Source organism: Hetaerina americana, unplaced genomic scaffold (assembly GCF_022747635.1).
Source record: "Hetaerina americana unplaced genomic scaffold, ioHetAmer1.1.p SCAF_11, whole genome shotgun sequence".
NCBI classification, from domain to species: domain Eukaryota; kingdom Metazoa; phylum Arthropoda; class Insecta; order Odonata; family Calopterygidae; genus Hetaerina; species Hetaerina americana.
In genome coordinates this window covers 9886799-9904829 of record NW_027286181.1, presented here as the reverse complement: position 1 = coordinate 9904829, position 18031 = coordinate 9886799, and the positions used below count along the sequence as shown (strand labels likewise).

At 39.8% G+C, this 18031-nt stretch overlaps 2 protein-coding genes across 2 annotated transcripts in view; both read right to left on the bottom strand.

Moving 5' to 3' along the window:
• The window catches only part of LOC139701078 (vesicular glutamate transporter 2-like), a 167573-nt gene that overhangs the window by 30178 nt on the left and 119364 nt on the right, over window positions 1–18031 (bottom strand). The gene's annotated exons all lie outside the window — the stretch shown is intronic.
• LOC139700922 (peptidyl-prolyl cis-trans isomerase NIMA-interacting 4) lies at window positions 15812–17937 on the bottom strand. The gene is made up of 3 exons (XM_071599392.1): window positions 17687–17937; window positions 17356–17475; window positions 15812–17256 (listed from the first exon to the last, which is right to left on the bottom strand). The coding sequence occupies exons 1-3, from the start codon at window positions 17792–17794 to the stop codon at window positions 17098–17100; spliced, it is 387 nt and encodes a 128-aa protein (XP_071455493.1). The 5' UTR covers window positions 17795–17937; the 3' UTR covers window positions 15812–17097.

The following is an 18031-nucleotide window of genomic DNA, read 5'->3' as shown; positions in this document are numbered from 1 at the left end:
AAGCCTCATCGACCGGGAAGGTGCTCGTAATTATTTTTTGGGATAGTCAAGGATGTTCCTCGAATATCTTCAAAAAGGTAAAAAAATAACGGGAGAGTATTGCGCATCAGTACTTGAAAAGCCGAAGGGAGTAATTGCAAAAAATACCTCATTTGAAGAAGAAGAAAGTGCTTTGCCATCAGAACAACGCACCTTCTCACACTTCGGTGGTCGCCATGGCCTAAATTCTCTGCTCTTCAGCTCCGCTTACTTCCCTCCTTCATTCTGACCAAAATTCCATCCTTCCCTTCCCATTGCCTCTCCTGCCAAACGTTTTCTTCCCTTTGGATCACCCTCTCATTCCCCACCGTGCCTAGAACTTCCTCGTTTGTTCCCCTATCCATCTTTTTCACCTTTCCCATCCAAATCCAGACCCATAACTCATGAGACTCCAATCTACACCGATATACGAGTAGTAGTAGTAGTTTTTAGGGGAGGCGACCGACAGTTAAGGTCATTTGCGCCATAGGGGATGGACAGGAAAGGATGAAGGGTGGAGAGAAACCCGGCGTCGGCACTAGCCTACTCTTTACGAAAGGCGCCAAGGGGTCCGCAGTTTAACGTCCCATCCGACGGACGGCGTACTCACTCAAAGTGCCTTCCACAAAGCACCTCAAGTAGGGATCGAGATACCTCTGAAAAATATTCAACAACGCCGGGATTTGAACCCGGGCCCTCAGGGTGGGAAGCCAGTACGTTAGCCCCCGCACCATCTCGATCCCCCACCGATATACGAGTACTACTACTTGCGTCAACGACCATGTTTACATACCGTACTAAACAAGGCTCTGTAGCCGTTTTCTATCGGTCATTAGTGCATATGATTCTAGGAATTTTTGCGAACCATAAATTAAGTTTTAGATTTATACCTTGCTCTTTCTTCATCTCCTCAATTCCATTTGGACCTGTTTGGCAGTACAAAGTTTTCAGTAGAAAATTTTGTATCAGTGCCTCCTAGAAAATCGGAAGTAAGACAAGTACATTCATTTTGCTAAATCTGGGCATTAGAACGATGAATTAATGGCGCATGCGCGACAGGACAGAACCATCCCAGAAAAGACCGAGCTGCCCAATACGATTGCAAATTCTGAGAAAAAATGTACACATATCATTTACTTGCATACTCAATACATTATTGAATGCAATTTTAAATGAAAATTACTTTGTGAAAGTTCTCTCGAAGTACAGGGTCGCACCCAAAAGTGGTAGGACTGATTTTCTCTGGCGCGAACAGAGCGGTGGAGGGGGGTCTGCCTGGCAGGGTCCGGTGGAGGGGGCTCTTAGCAACAGACCGACACCAACCTCAGTCGCCTGCGGGCTGTCGTTGAGTGAGGACACCGTTTTTAGTGAAGCAAGTTTGTCCGCGTCGAAAAACAAAATGAATCTCAATTTAGAGCAACGTTATTCCGTGAAGTTTAGTGCGAAACTCGGGAAGAGGGGAACTAAGACCCTCGATATGATCAAGTAGGCTTATGGGGACACTGCCTTAAGCCGTTCCACAGTATTTGAGTGGCACAAATTGTTAAAAGAGGGTAGGGAGCTCGTTGAAGACGACCATCGCTCCGGACGGCCGTCGACGGCAAGAACCGACACGAATGTGGACAGAGTGAGGACACTGCTGAACACAGACCGACGCTTAACCAGTGAAGAAATTGCAGACCAATTGGGTCTGTCTGCATTCAACGTCCAACGCATTATTTCACAGGATTTGGCCATGCGCAAGGTGTGCGCCAAGATGGTGCCGAAAATTCGGAGTGTCAACCAACAGGCAACGCGTGTGCGCATTTCCGAAGAAGTTTTAGCCAATTTGCACCGAGAAGAAAATTGTTTGGACAATGTGATAACTGGTGATGAAACATGAGTTTTTCAATATGACCCCGAAACGAAAAGACAATCCGCGGAATGGCACACTTCCGCGTCCCCACGTCCAAAAAAGGCTCGCGTGAGCAAATAAAAAATCAAGACGATGTTCATTGTGTTTTTCGGCCGTCATGGAGTGGTTCACAAGGAGTTAGTCCCACCAGGGGAGACTGAATGCGAACTTTACGTGTGGGTGCTCACCCGCCTCCGAGAACGCGTGAAAAGAGTCCGACCGGCCATCGCAAACTGCAGGGTGTTTCATCATGACAACGCGCCGTGCCATGGCGCGCTCGTTGTCAGACAGCTCCTGGCCAAATATGGCGTTGCCACGTTGCCGCACCCGCCCTATTCTCCCGATCTGGCACCACCGGACTTCTTCTTCTTCCCCCTGATGAAAAGACAGCTCAAGGGACGACGTTTTGACTCGATAAAGGCCGTTCAAGAGGCTTCGACGAGGGTCATCAACGGCATCCCCAAAGAAAATTTCCAGCGGGCGTACGGGGAATGGGAGCAACGTTATACTAAGTGTGTAGCAGCTCAAGGAGCATATTTTGAAGATTATTCAGTCGATGTAAGTATATCGTCAATAAAATTCTTGTAAAAAAATCAGTCCTACCACTTTTGGGTGCGACCCTGTATTTCACTTTTAAAAATAAGCTTTGGAATGACTATATTCTTCTTCACTTTGCTGGGGTAATATTTTATCACATTATATCTTAGTTCTCATCCATATTATCATGTGAGATGTTGCGTTGTTATTGGTGTCATTCCCATCGTGAGTTGTGTACCTGGTTTCTAAGAAAAAGTTCTTTATCAACCAGGAGTTCTCAATTTTGAATGTTGCGAGTATAATTCTCCTTTAGGAACTTATTGGCGATAACCGCATTGCTTCTGCGATAGCCAATTTCATAATCTGATTCCTTTATTTCGTTGGCACCATAGCTGGGGGCTAATGTTAAATGCCATCGTTTGAGATTCTGCTATTATTAATACGAGGTCTGTTCAAGAAGTATCGCGACTTTTGTGTTTTTTCAAAAATTATTTATTTATGCATGAATATCTATTTTATCCTCTTCAAAGTAATCCCGATTAGATATTATACACTTGTGCCAACGATTTTTCCAATCCTCGAAGCACTTCAAAAAATAATTTTTTGTGATCTTGTTCAGCTCCTCCTTCGATGCAGTCTTTATCTCGTTAATCATATCGTAGCGTCGTCCTTTCATGGGCCTCTTCAGTTTCGGGAACAAGAGAAAGTCACTGAGGAATACGGTGGCTGCGGCATCATTAGTGTGTTGTTTTTGGCCAAAAATTCGCGTACAATACCGATGTGTGAGCAGGGGCGTTGTCATGGTGCAAAAGCCAATTTTTGTTCTTCCACAAAACCGGGCGTTTCTGGTAGATTGCTTCGCGCAAATTGCGCACTACTTGCAGGTAATATTCCGTATTTACCGTTCTACCCTGTGGCAAGAACTCATGATGCACAATGTCCCTGCAATCGAAGAAAACTGTAAGCAAAACTTTCACATTCGACCGAACGCGTGCTTTTTTCGGTCTTGGCTCGTGCTGCAAATTCCATTGGGATGATTGAGTTTTAGTTTCCAAGTCATAACCATAAACCCATGATTCATCACCAGTTATGACCCTCTGGAGCAAATTTGGGTCGTCGCGGACAGAGTCCAACCACTAATTAGCAATGTTTTCATAGCGTTGCTGTAAATGGTCGAAATTAGGCAATTTTGGTGCGATTTTCGCGGCGACCCGTGTCATGCCCAAATCTTTGGTAAAAATCGAATGGCACGAGCCAATCGATATGTTTGGGTCCTCAGCAATTTCTAGAACGGTTATTCGGCGATTGGCCAATACTATTTTCTTCACTTCATCAATGTTTTCGTCTGTTGTTGACGTGCTCGCGCGTCCGGCACGCTCTTCGTCGTTCACATCTTCTCGGCCCTCTGAGAACATTTTGTACCACCGATAAACGTTTCTTCGGTCCAAAATAGCTTCTCCATATGCCACAGTCAACATTCGGAATGCGTCCGCGCACTTAATTTCGTTTTTACACAAAATTTGATACAGATTCTTTGATCCATTTTTTGGAACAGCCAAAACACGTCCAAACAAAACAGATGTCAACAATAAATTGAAAATTCGAAATAGCCGAACTTTTCGGCATAAGTGAGAGACATGAGTACCAACATAACGCCACAAAAAAAATCGAAAATCAAATAAACGTACCCGCGAAAATTCAAAATTCGCAATACTTTTTGAACAGACCTCGTACCGTCGTTTTGACTTGACATGTTATCTACAAGATGCGTATGTGATGGTGAAAGGCAATATGGATGTCAAAATGGAAGTTCTTACATTTATGTGCTATGCACACATCATGCATATTGTGCTAAGAATTACGCCATTTACAGGGGAAGGTATGCTTTCAAAGTGGAGACTGAAAATACCCGAGCTCTTTGTAGATAAAGCGATACCAATGGAGCGGGCAAGTTATTGACTTTAAAAGGGTGGCTATAAGCCATCAGCCTCTTTGCTTTTCATGGTAATGGCATCGTTTCCGATAATAGTTGCAACGATTACTGCTCTGATTTAGGAAGATCATGTGTAATCCAAGAATCCTACAGAAAAAAGGAAGATGCGATGAAATCACTGAGTAATTAGAATAGATTGGTGCAAAAGAAAAAAAAACCTGCTGAAAAGAATACCAAGATGAACTATGGGTGGCAGATTTCGGAATAGTAAAAAATGAAAAAAATTGAAGCAGGAAAACGCTCAAGTAATAAATGATGTGTCGAAAGGCGAGCCAATTTTGGGTAAAAGAAATTGTTAAAAAACGAGTGGTTTATGCTATTTTGGGACCATGGAAACAATCCAATGTGTCATCTAGTCCGTGATCAGAAAATAAGTAATTTTCCCACTGCATAAGAAATTGTCCACTGAACAGCTTGATTAGAAACTTAAACGACAATTGTTTCAATACATTTTGAGAAAGATATCTACGAAATCTAGACATACCAACTTTTATCAAGTTCTGGGTGGCAGTTCACTGTCTGTATTTAGTACAAATCGTCATGTTAACGTGACATTTCGGACTGAAATATTCGGCCCAGGATGACTAGCGTGGAGGAGTAAATCCTAACGACGATACGGGGAGTGGCCTGTGATAGAAGCGGTGACAACAACATTTGAAGAAATGTAAAAAAATTTTAAATAGTGTGATATCAAATTGAGTGCTCCATTTATACGCGAAGTCTTAATAACTATTAAAAATTCAAGAGCTTGCCAAGATATTTAATCCGGTTAATGAATTCGTTCTAGATGCTTTTCTCATGAATGGCTTCATGTATATCTCTGTCTTACGCACTTCGGGAGAAATTTGAAAATTATGACATATTGAGCACAAAATAAATCGCAGTAATCAACCCGAAGGGGGTTCACCCAAGCACAGGGTGTGGCAACAAAGATTCCTTTTTTAAAGCAGTTTTGCCTTACAAGAAAGGAAGTTATGTTGCCGCACCCTGTACTAAGCCCAATGGCGTGTGAAATTCAAAAATCAGGGTAGGGGGAGACAGTTGCGTGCCCGGGAATCGAACACTAGCTACCGCAGGGTAAGTAGCCCAATGTTCTACCCCTTTGTACGTGTAAGAGAATATTTTCAAGAGGATTATGGATAACTTTGAAATATTGTACGAAGTAGATAGCACAAGTATTTTTGTTATCTTATGTAATGTTAGGAGTTGATTCATTTATATCATCTGATTTTTTTTCAAAATTACACATGGAGACATAATAAATAAGCTAGAAAAAACTACCCACAATTACAAACGCCACCGAGGGCACAAGAATACGTATGCAGCCTCAAAATTTAACAGCATCAAACCTACTGATTTGAGTACGAATTCCAATCTTGTCCGCTTATTTGCACCACGGTGAGATACTTTCATGATATTTTTCTACTCGAGTAAGACAAAAGAGGCATTCCAAAGTTTTCTATGAATTCAAAGTTCCGATGATGAGTTTTGAATGAGCAAAAATTGTTCATAAAATCTGATAACTGATAAATATCTAGTGTGAATTCAATCATCTTAGGGCAAAAAGTGCATAAAATGAAGAATAGGAAATACTGGAATGGAAACTACCTTTTAGAAGAGAAGAGGAGTCTGCAATGCATCGGGGGCTTCGGAAGACTATCACAGCATCTACTGTTGACCAGAAGGGCAGCTTACGCGCCTCGATGATTCGGAGAGCACATCTACCGATGTGAAGAATTTCTACGTTCTCAGGTTAGTCGGTGATGAAAATATTCGAAGAATCCTCTAAGTTCCAAATACGGCAAATCCAAGGGATGTAGTTCGAGGATGCGGAGGATTCGCACGCCGGGGTTTACAATGTTATCAACAAACCGTTGTCGAAACAAATTCGTTGCTCCATTTGAAATTAGGCTCCGCTTCAATTGGAGTGGAGTTCACTGAAAGAAAGCATTTCTGGTATGCGAAGAATTTAAACTACATAATAATATGGTTAAATTCTAAAATACAAAGCTTAAAATCCTAAAAATTAGTTGCAGTAAAAACATTCTTAAACGAATCAATGAAATAAAATTATGAAAGTTACTTGCGGTCAATGTATTCACGTATCACCGCTCGGGCGATAATGCGTGTAGTAAAGAATGAGGGCCCAAAGTAAAACCTTAATGTATATTACGACGCCCTAACAAATAATTGATATTTCAATTACTTTCCTCTCAATAATTTAACATCAGTGATTAATTTGGCCATCCGCAAATACGCTGGTGAGGAAAATTACTAGCAAGAAACACAGCAATGCCTAATAGGGCTTGCAAATATTCCTGATGTGGATTAAAAATTGAAAGCGAGATTTTAATATTTCAAAAGATCCATCAGGTAGATAAGAGGAAATATAAAATGGCCAATCGACGCAATAAATAATTCGTCTACATGAAAGAAGTTAAATCGTTACGTTAATTTAGAGGCTGAATTTATCCCGTAAATTGCAGCGAGTGCGCGATATCCATCCCACGCCGTATAGAGGCTACACCCGCGGCTAAAATTTACGATTAATGTACCTAAATGGATGTTCATAGTTGACCATTTTCACGGAATGGTAAAATTAAAGCTTATAAATTTGTTTGCCTTATCGGAGTGGGTATATACAGCATCAGGAAATCATCTCGCAGATCAGATGATCACGAGAGCATTCTTTGTCAGCCCACTTCTTAGCGTGCCTATCGATTTAATGAAATAGTGCTGCGATACGTTCTTCCGCCGTGGAAGTGGTCAAGAGTCCTCCAGGCAATACGATCGGCAGGTTGGAGTTGAAGAATCTGCAAGGTATGAAAGTAGTTCAATTAAATTTTTCAGAAAAAATAATTTTTATTGATTTAGCTATTAGCGTCGTAAAATTAGCAAGTTCACAAAGTGATATGGAAGTGGCGTATTAAAATCAGATCAAAAAATATTACTCTTCATACTATTAGCAGGGCTATAAATCGCACTTACGGGAAATAGTCTTCCATAAAACTGCTATTCTCCAATTGCGAGCAGCAGCCCGAAGGGAATTGAGCGAGGGAGACAAGCGAAGACTCCGCCAAAATCATGCGTTGGGAAACCATCAAATTTAACACGCTCAAAGATGTAGAATGTCTTTCCAGGCATAAAGATTCATTTTTCCTCCTTGTTTTAAGTCCTGGAGATGAACCTGATCATGTGTAATAGAGTCCTTAATCAATTCTTAATTTCATACTTGAACCAAGGAGAAATATACGAAGGGACAACATAGCAAGATATTAGCTGCCAACTAGTTACTAACCTAAAATATGGAAGTTACTAATACGCACGATAAAACACTGTATATGACAATACTAAGCACCGTAAATCGGATTGATACGGTTAGCTTTAACTAGAAAAATGGGCTATTTATTGTAGCCAGACATAAAAAAACCAGCCTGACAAGCTACATAGTCCTCAAGTAACCGGGTTTAATACGCCATAAAATAAATAAAAAGCGAGTTTAATCATAGCACAATCATGTATAATAACGCTTGAAAAATAATATTAAATTCGCACAAAGACAATAAAATAAATTTTATAGGTAATGTATTTGGAGTTTCAGTCAAGTCTAAATTTTATACTACATGACAAAAGTGCAAGGGTTGTGACTTAAAATTATATGAGCTCTCAAATTCACGGGGAGCTATGACGCATTGAGTCCTAAATTTTCGTTACGTCGGATGCCAACCTCGTCCGGTACTGTCCTGATGTGATTTTTCCCTTGACGTCTCTGGTGGTGCGGCGTGTTCCCTAGGACTAGGATAAGCCTTTGACTTGTGCTCAGGCTTTCTATGGGCAGTAACACCTGAGTTAACACGACACCAATGCAGGAAGCGGGACTCCCGACTTTTGGGCTACCATCCGATTTATGAAGCAAATGAATGCAGTAGGTGCTTCACGAAAGCGCTATCACCTTTTTCTTCGACATCGTTCAATTATTCTAATCTGTTCAATAAAAGGTTATCATAGCTTTTAAAATGGGAAAATTTAATGTACAAACATTTAATGCTCCGCCATATTTTTAGCGTAACGTATTAAGAACTTTAAGTATAAATTTCACTGATTTTACAGTAGTCAGTTAGCGGTAGTCCTTTCAAGTAGAAGCATGTTCAGTTCTCATTCGTCGACGATGAAGTTCTCCGGGTGACGCTGCATTGAAATGTTGCTTCAGCTTGAACTAATTGACAGTCGAGGACTATGTAATGTAGCAGAAGGCTTGTGGAGAGTGTGTTCTTCCCCATAGCACAGCCATAAGGTGGTTTAAAATGTTGAAAGTAAAGGACAATTGCGAAGGAAAGTGGACCCGGAGTTCCAATTACTACTTACACGTAAGTAAAGAGAAACGTTGTTGTAATCGTGAGAATAGATCGTTAGAATACGCTAAGAGAACTATCGTAATTATTTAAAATTTCACCTGGTGCCACCCGCAAATTGACAATTAAAAAAACTTCAAATTATTATTAATGTTTTGTTCACGGTGGGTTCCGCGAACCTAGTCTGATTCTTTCCCATTCTCCACTGTGAACGGAAAACACAATCTTGGGAACCGTTGCTCATCATCAGATGTAGGCGGAAGCAAATTTTTAAGGTGCGCTACGCACTAATGCAGTAAAATCAATAAAACCTGCACCACGTTAAACAAGTTATTAAGCCGGCCACAAATAATTAAATTTTTGCACGATAAATCATTGGAAAAAATTATCGCGCTTTACTGAACAGCCCGAGCGATACCAACCTGAGTGGGAGATCGTGCACAGCTCTTGTTTCGAACATTTTCCTGTTTTTTCTTTATTTAAGTAAGATTGGCGTATCAGCGACTTGGAGGAGCTCCTCCTCTTAGACCCTGAGTACGTACATGGCCACGTCTCGGGAGGGTCCGTGTATTTCACAAACCAAAGTCGGAAAGGAAGGGCGATGGTTGTCTATCATCCACCCATCTTTTTGCGCCCTCCCGTATCCCACCAAAGATCACTGTCTGGAGCAATGATCCCAACCAATAGAGGGAGCGGGATATTTTTATTATTATATTGAATCCGAAAATAGCAAATAAGAAAAGTCATTGGACAACTGACGAAAAGTGTGAATCCGCTCGAGTTGCAAAAGTTACATAGCTCAAGATTGGTATATTGAAACAGTACTGGTAGCTAAGGACCGTTACTAACTCTTCTTGCCCTAGTTGTCAACCTCCCATTTTAGAGGCAAACGTTTCATTATGATTGTGTAAGTATTATTTCGATAGCAGTTATTAATATGAAAGGAACAAATAATTTTCTTGTCAAAGTAAAACAAATCGCTGTTTATTTTGTTTTAATTTGACTTGATTACTACCAGACGTTTTTTATTGAGTAACATTCTGATCACAATAATGGCTTTCCATGAAGTATACTTCAACTATCTCCCAAGAAATAATCCATCTTTTTTAGTCTTCGCAATAATCAGACGAAATAATCACAGAATAACCTAAGGAAGTCTTTGGATTGTAGTATCACAAGCCGACTGAGGGTTCTTTCCATACAGGTATGTTCTTGCACCAAGGAACCCACACTTGAAACTTCTTGCCGTAGTCACTGACCCCTGATTTCGGTCGGAGATGAGAGCTTTTAAGGAGAAGAACCAGATGATTGCGGGCCGGTTAATGTGTATTAAAATCTTTCGAGTTATGATGTAAGAGATGGCCATTCGTCTGCCTCCTCCCGTTTCGCTCTCGCCCGTGCCTCCGTCTCCTCCCTCCCTACACCTCCGCACATATTCCTCCAACTCCCCCTTCCACCTCCTACTATTTCCATTATTCTCTCTATCCATATTTCCTTGGGTGCTATAGCCCCTGAATCCTATCCCTCCGCCAGTCAAATGCTAGGCTTTAACAACCCGATTAGCCCAATATCCCCACATTCCGGCATTTATTTGACCAATCACAACCGAGTCCTTAATTTCCCTAAAAGATGTTCACTGAAGCTTGCTCCAAGTTCCTTATCTTACTTGCGACTGGTCCTCTATCCCGACCCCCACTATCTTCCCCTTTTGGGACTCACTTTCCCCCTCACACCTTTCCTTCTGCCCTCACATTCTAGTCTCAAATTGACCTTACTCATAATACGTAAGGCCATTGTCGGCATTTGTTTACCCTTCCAACCCACCTAGTAAAGATACAAAAGATATGAACCCCCCTCCCCATCTTACGTGATAATCGGCGCTATCGTATGAAAGAAAGGGATCATTTTCTGAAAGAAAAGCGATCCGGGTTTGACGAATGAGTTTTCCTATACGATTATTTACCGATCACTTTAATACAATGAGCATTTTTTAAGACGTAATAGAAATCAACATTTCGAAACTCTGTTTACAGATTTATAATGTTCAAGCAAACAGGGGCGAGAGATCAATTAACGAACGTTTTAACAATATGTCATTTGGCTACCATGCCACAACTTAAGAGAGTAAAAAACTATTCGCCTTGACCGGGATTCTAACCCGGATCCCTTAATATCCGGCCGAGTGCTTTAGCCAGTTTAGTTATCGAAGCTCCGAAGTTTAGGGGGCTTTCAAGGAACAAGCCGTGACACAATACCGTACATACAATGTTACAGGCATGGTAGTGGTGCGCGATGCACCACAGTCCACGAGGTCAAAGCCAAGTTCAAACACTGAGGGTGTTTCACCTTTGACAAAGTCCAAAAAAAGTTTCTTGGAATATGTCACTTGGTGATAGGGGATAATAGAAATTCTTTCTTCATTGGCAGTGCAACATTAAATCTTACGTAAGATTTCTCCTTGCCCCCTCCTGCCCTTAGGAAATGTGATCAAATAAAAAACACACCCCTTCGCTCCTCCCCGCGAATCTCCTTAGTCCGCCCCTTTCGTTCTGTCGATTTGTATAGTATGCTGTACTAGATGGCTTGGCGCGCGCTGGAAGCAGCTAATTTTTCTCTTAGACCGAGCAAGTAGTTGTAATTGAAGTGATCACTTGGTAATTGCGGTGAAAAACTTCTGCCCCAACTGAAAGGCATCCTTTTGAGATTAAAATGCCTGCTTGAACATATAATGGTAGCGCAGATAATCACGATGGAGGGGTTTACGTACCTGGCATATTCATGTCAAGGGGGAGGTGTAAAAAACCAAAGAAATACGCTCACGCAATTACGCTTCCCTCTCCCTGTCTCTCTTCGCCCCAAGCCCCTTCCCCGCCCTCCATTTTCGTAAAAATGATGTTTCTTGCTGGAAAAGTAATTGTTTACATGGGGGAAATATTCACTCATGAGAGTGTATTCAATCATGGCATTGAATAGGTAATCAGATCCACATATTCCTCTCGAGGGTGGGCAGACTTTTAGGGATTAGGCAGACGGCGAGGAAGCCGGTATTCCCGTATTTGTTGGCTGCAGGATTTCGGAGGGAAGGCAGTTCGAACTGGCCGGCGTGGATAGCAATATCGTAGCTGACCCATGTTTTCATTTCCTTTCAAATTTTTAACCAGCCTAGTCGGTGACGGATTATTTTGAGCAAACCTCCGGCTGCCACGAGTAAAAATAATACCCGTTCTACAGAAAGTCGCTCTAATCGCCGACGCGTTAATCGGACCGGAAGGAGTGAACTTCGTGTACTCAGGGACGACATAAAGGGGCCAGTTATTCAGACGAAAATCACGCTGTAGTCTAAATGAGCACGCCTTAGATCTTAAAGTATGGAAAATTAGCCTGGGATACTAGGAAACGTTACTCTTATATGTTAATACCGTACAAGGCTTTGGGTCCTGAATACTTGCAGAAAATTTGGATTACTTTTAAGAGCCTAGAGTTGTCCATTATCCAAGATGTGTCCATACTCTTCATCAGCTTTAAGTCTTTCGGCATAAAGTTATCTCATTACAATTAAATTTGCTTGCTAATAATATCTTTCTCACCTAGTTTTTTATACAGAAGTTATCAAATGCTTTTTCTTTGCACTTAAGATATACCTTTCGTATCACGGAGTGTGTACACTTCTAACAAGAATGGGTATTGTGCTCTAATCATTGTCTAAAGATACTTGACTTCTGACACAAAAATGCATTTCATATTGTGCCATCAACAAATGCTTGACTCATTTTAAGCTCATACCATTTCACATTTAACTGTCTTTACAACTTTCTTCCCACCTTCCTCCTCTTGATAACCCTCTCACCACCATAACTACATCTACCCTCGCTCCTCCCCTACATCCTATCCAGCACCTCAAAACTTCCCGTTCTCTTGGCCCACCTATCACCTGCATCTGCCACTATCATCTCTCCTTCACTTTACGGTCCACTCTACAACTTAATTCTAGGAAGACATTTGATCTAACTCCATCCATGACTACTCTTTGTTCCTGATCATTCAAAAAGTAAACTCCAAGAAACAGCGGTAGATGCAGCAACAGTAACTTTTAACGGAGTACTCCGCTAAAATGCATTTCAATGCAACAATTTCAGCCTATGGCTTATAGCAATAAATAGTAGCCTATAACTGGCTGAAGCCGGACAGTGAGGGATCCGGGTTCGAATACCAGTCGAGGTGAATGATTTTTATACTCTGAAATTGTTGCATTGAAATTCAAAACATATTTAATCCAACCCAACAAAGCTGTGCTTCATCTGGCACCAGCAAACAGAGCTGGAGATACAACCCTCAATTGTACTCTGGGCAGTCCTGAAAGAGATCACCAAGGTGGATGACAGGGCAATGTGCGAGTTTCGTCAGTTAGATTATTTTCATTGCAATTGACGTGTCTGATATTTTACCCAAGGACCGTTTCATTTCCTTATATTTTAATTCTTGTTCTTTCATACATTAACCTGAGAAGCACCGCCTGGTTACATTTTTGACATCTAAAAAAATCTCAGCTATCAACCTGATGGCTCAGGGTGGAGTTCACCTAATACTAAGCCCAACATGGCAAATGAAATTCATCCATCTGAGTAGGGGGGCAGTTCATTTCCCTGTGCCGCCTAAGGTTTCCTAGAAAGATCTGATACCTTGAAAAATTAGAGCTAGGGTGAAATTAAGGGCATCAGAGGAATCACTTGGGATCAAACCTTAGCCCAGTCAGTAGCTCAGCACACCACCCAGTGTATTACCAAGAACCATTTCCACACCTGGGCGTATGAAAATAATAAGTGAAAATATAGTAAACATGGGAGAAAATCAATTTCATTAATCCTGCCAAATCAAAAAAATGATTGAAGGCAGAAGATACTGTGGAATAGTGAAAAATTAGCAATGTCCACAGAATAATATCAAATAAATGAAATATTTTGAATTCACCATAAATAATTTTGTCCAAACTTGGTCATGAGAGTATCTATACAGCACATAATTCCTAATATTTTTCATGCACCTGTTGTGAGGTACTGCTGTCAAAAGATGCCAAACGATGATGAGAGGAATGTTTGATTGCTTTTAATTTGAATCCTTTGTAAATTACAGGGCTGGTCAACATATGATTAATAACTCTTTTTATGGGCTTCAATAGAGTATGTGGCAAAAATAATTTGCCATTAGATTTTTTTGATCATCAACAAATAGTTCACTGAATATTTAACAAAAAGATTTGGAATTGAGTATCAAAGAACACATTTTTCCTGCCCTTCTCCATTAAATCCTAAAAAATTCTCAATGAGATCTACATGGGTTTACATAAAACCCAATTTTAAAGCTATGCATTTTTATACATTACTGATTGGATTGAATAAGGTGCTTACTACAAAGAATAATTGTAAGTTCCCACTGAATAAAGTTTGAAACTTCACAGGTGTTTCACTGCCAAGGGTTTTAGGATGCATTATAACAAGCATACAAAATTAAAAGCAATCAGAAATCATTCCAGCTTATCGTTTTTTGATATTTTACCAGCTGTTGCTGAAAATTAAGTTATGAAAACATCATTAAGAATCACTCTCTATACATGCTGCCAGGATTCCGTTTCGCATAGGTTGAGGTTATGAGCTTGATTTGAAACTGAGAACTAGACTGAAAATCATGCACGAATTTCTTCTCCAAACTAAAATTTAGAAGAGAAAAACTTAAGTGTTCCTAAGCACCCTTACTTTTGATACTTTCACATACATATGAAATCATACTTTTAAGGCTTTTCCCAAGTATCACTATTATATTTCTTGGACTTTTTTCACTGAAACATAACATTGGGAGACTCCCATCAAAGCTCTCTCATCATCAGTAAGTTGCCTCTGGCTGCTACCTAATCAGAAAAATGATTAAATTAACAAATTTGGAAAGCCATCTCGATATACTATGATCATATTTACTGTACATAAAAATATGGCATCATGCCAAGGGGAAATCACCAAAAACTAAATGTCTTAAATTGGCAATGAATATCATCTGCAATGCAAAAAGACGAGACAGTTGCAGAAACCTATTTAAACAGCTGAAAATTTTTTCATGAGCATGCATTTTTATGTATTGTGTACTTCAATCAAATTGCAAACAACTGCACGAGATGCCATGACAGCAGCTTTTCACAGAATCATCAGCTATATGCAAATTACAATGCAACAATTTCAGAGTGTAAAAATAATTTGCCTTGACCAGGATCCGGGTCAAGGGGAATGATTTTTACACTCTGAAATTGTTACATTCTACTTTAATCAATATAGCCTTATATTAAATTTCATCAGTAACCAAGATGTCAATAATTATAACACTAGACAGACAGGATTTTATTGTAACACCCCATAATCTTATGTTATAAAGTAATGGGCCATCGTATGAGTTGTAAATTATGCAACAGTTTACCTTCAGCTGTTAAAAAATGTAAACGGACTTTCTAATTTTAAATCAATATTGAAAAAGTATTTTCAGGATTATTGCTTTAAAACAATTGATGAATTTCTGTACCCATAATTTGTTGCTAAATCTGGTAAAGTGATATGGTATCTGCTGTCCTCTTGTAATTTGATGGGTAGTTTTTAGGGGAGGCGACTGACAGCCAAGGTCATTTGCACCATGAGGGATGGATGGGAAAGATCAGAAACCCGGCATCAGCATTAACCTACTCTTAATGAAAGGTGTTAAGGGATCCGCAGTTCAACTTCCCATCTGACCGACGGTGTACTCACTCAAAGTGCCATCTACAAAGCAGCTAGGGATTGTGATACCATTGAAAAATAGTGTCTCAAGGATTTGTACCCTGTCACTCTCAGAGGGAAGCCAGTATGTTAGCCTCTGCACAATCTTGATCCTCAATTTTGATGGGTCTTATGTATGTACGTATTTTCATATCTTCAGGAATAATGAAATAGCCCCAAAATTTCAGAGTTTAAGGTGACGCTATTATTATTATATTACACTACGTACCTATTGCAGACACTTTATTTATTACCCCTATACACAACTTGTCCGTGATATTGTATGCATTTGTTGGCTTAACAGGAATCCACATCAATATAATTTTTGGCCTGACAGATAATTATCACATACGAGAGGTCACCATTTTCATCAATGGCGCCCCCTCTCACAGTTCAATGGATGACCCTATATGCAGGCTAAACTTTAACATCATGCTTTGGTAACCAATTAACAGAGGTTAATGACTCTGCATGCCTGATTTTAACAAGCATACGTGACTGGCGTACCAGCAGTAACTTATAATTGATAAAATGAAAATGAAACCTGTTTTCTGAATTTCCATAGTAAAATCTGTCCTCAAATTTCAATTCCTCTTCCCAGAACTGATACCAATTAATCAGTACAACCACCTAGTAATCAACAAAATTTTTGGGACTTATAACAAATGATACTCTTGCTTGGAAATTTCACATATTGGATATATACAATTAAATGGCAATAGGAACCCTCCTGATTCGTTCACTTGTCCAAAATACCTCTTCAGATGCCCTAAAACTAGTATATCATGCCAACATCCATTCCTATGTTTCATGTAAATACCTTTGTTGGGGAAATACTAGTGGTGCAGCCAAAGCATTTTCCATGCAATAGGCTTTTTGTGGCCATGGCTAATATATCCACTAGAACTCTGGGTAAGACACTGTTTTTGGAATAATAACTAAGGCTACTACCATGCATATATTTTGAGTCAGCAGTCTTGTGCTGTATCTAAGAAAGGTCCCCTTTGCCCACCTTCATGTATATTTAACAAATCGCCAATGAATGTAAAATAAACCCACTGTAAGTACCTTTAAAATGAACTTAAGATGCTGTTATTACAGCTTCGATGAGTTCATGAGTGATAATTTGAGATGGCCAGCTATTTTGCATATAAGGGTGTGCACTTAATGTTTCAGGGTATTTTTCTAATTTTTATTTGGGTTTGAAAGCTATATTTCATTTAATTGTAAGCTCCGTGCATTGCTTGAATTCTACTTCCTATATATCTTAATGAATATGTTCTACGTCACATGTCTGACCGATAGGACAATATAAATGTAGTAAATAACTTGTTGTCTACATTTCAGCTTAGTCAAATGGTGTGTTAATGATCTAGCCTTAGGTCATTACATCACCGCTTCCATACGTGATCATTACTGAATTCTTCACTAAAGAAAAGAATTTCTAGTTTGACAAGCTCAGAGGGTTAATGCTTGGATTCATTAAAGCAAACACAATTTCATAAAAATAGGCTATTTTTTTCCTTCCACCATAATAATATGATATCCAAACTTCGTCTTTACAGGAGGGTCTGTATACACTGGATTAGCAACAGTGGAAATTGGCAGTGCAAATGCTGCATCTTGAAATGGGCCAACCATTGAGCCTCGAATCATCCAACCTAAATCACCCTAGAAAAACGAAATGACATTTTATTATTTGAAACATTTTAAAAGTACGATTTAGGTAGGATTAAAATCAATAGAAACTTCAAAAATAACAATACTTACACCCTGCCTGGCTTTATCTTCGCTGTATTGTGCAGCGACATCAGGAAATTTCATTCCATTTTTTAATTTTTCCATAGCCTCAATAGACTTGGACTGTTTTTCACATAGAATGTGCCTCACCTTAAAATTAATTGAACAGCATTTTTTTATCAAAGCTAGGAATACATCCGAATCAATACAAGAGAGGAATATCTACTTTTGAAACACAGGGAGGATTTACCTCAATGGCATATCATTAAAACGTCGACGAATTAGCAACAATTCAGTTCACATACGCAAACAAACATTAAATCACACGCTACTACAACAGCCATACTCGAAAAAAACTCACTTTAACAGAGTTTCCTCCCTTTTTTTCCTTGGCTCCAGTTCCACTCTCGTCTTTATCAGCTTTTCCCTTAGCAGCTGGTTTAGAACCACCTCCCTTTTTTGGTGGCATTTTCAGGATATACAATATGTGGAAATAAATCCTAGTACTACTGGTTGTAATGAGCAACGAAACTAGTAACGACACACTTACAGAAAATTCTTGAAGGACTTCGAGCAATTACCATGCCGACCGCTCATTACGAATTACACAATGGTTTTGTTTGGCTATTTACGAGTGTGTTCTTTTTCAACTCAAGACCACGTGATTATGTTGAATTTCAATTGGCTATTTTTTCATCAAAATTGC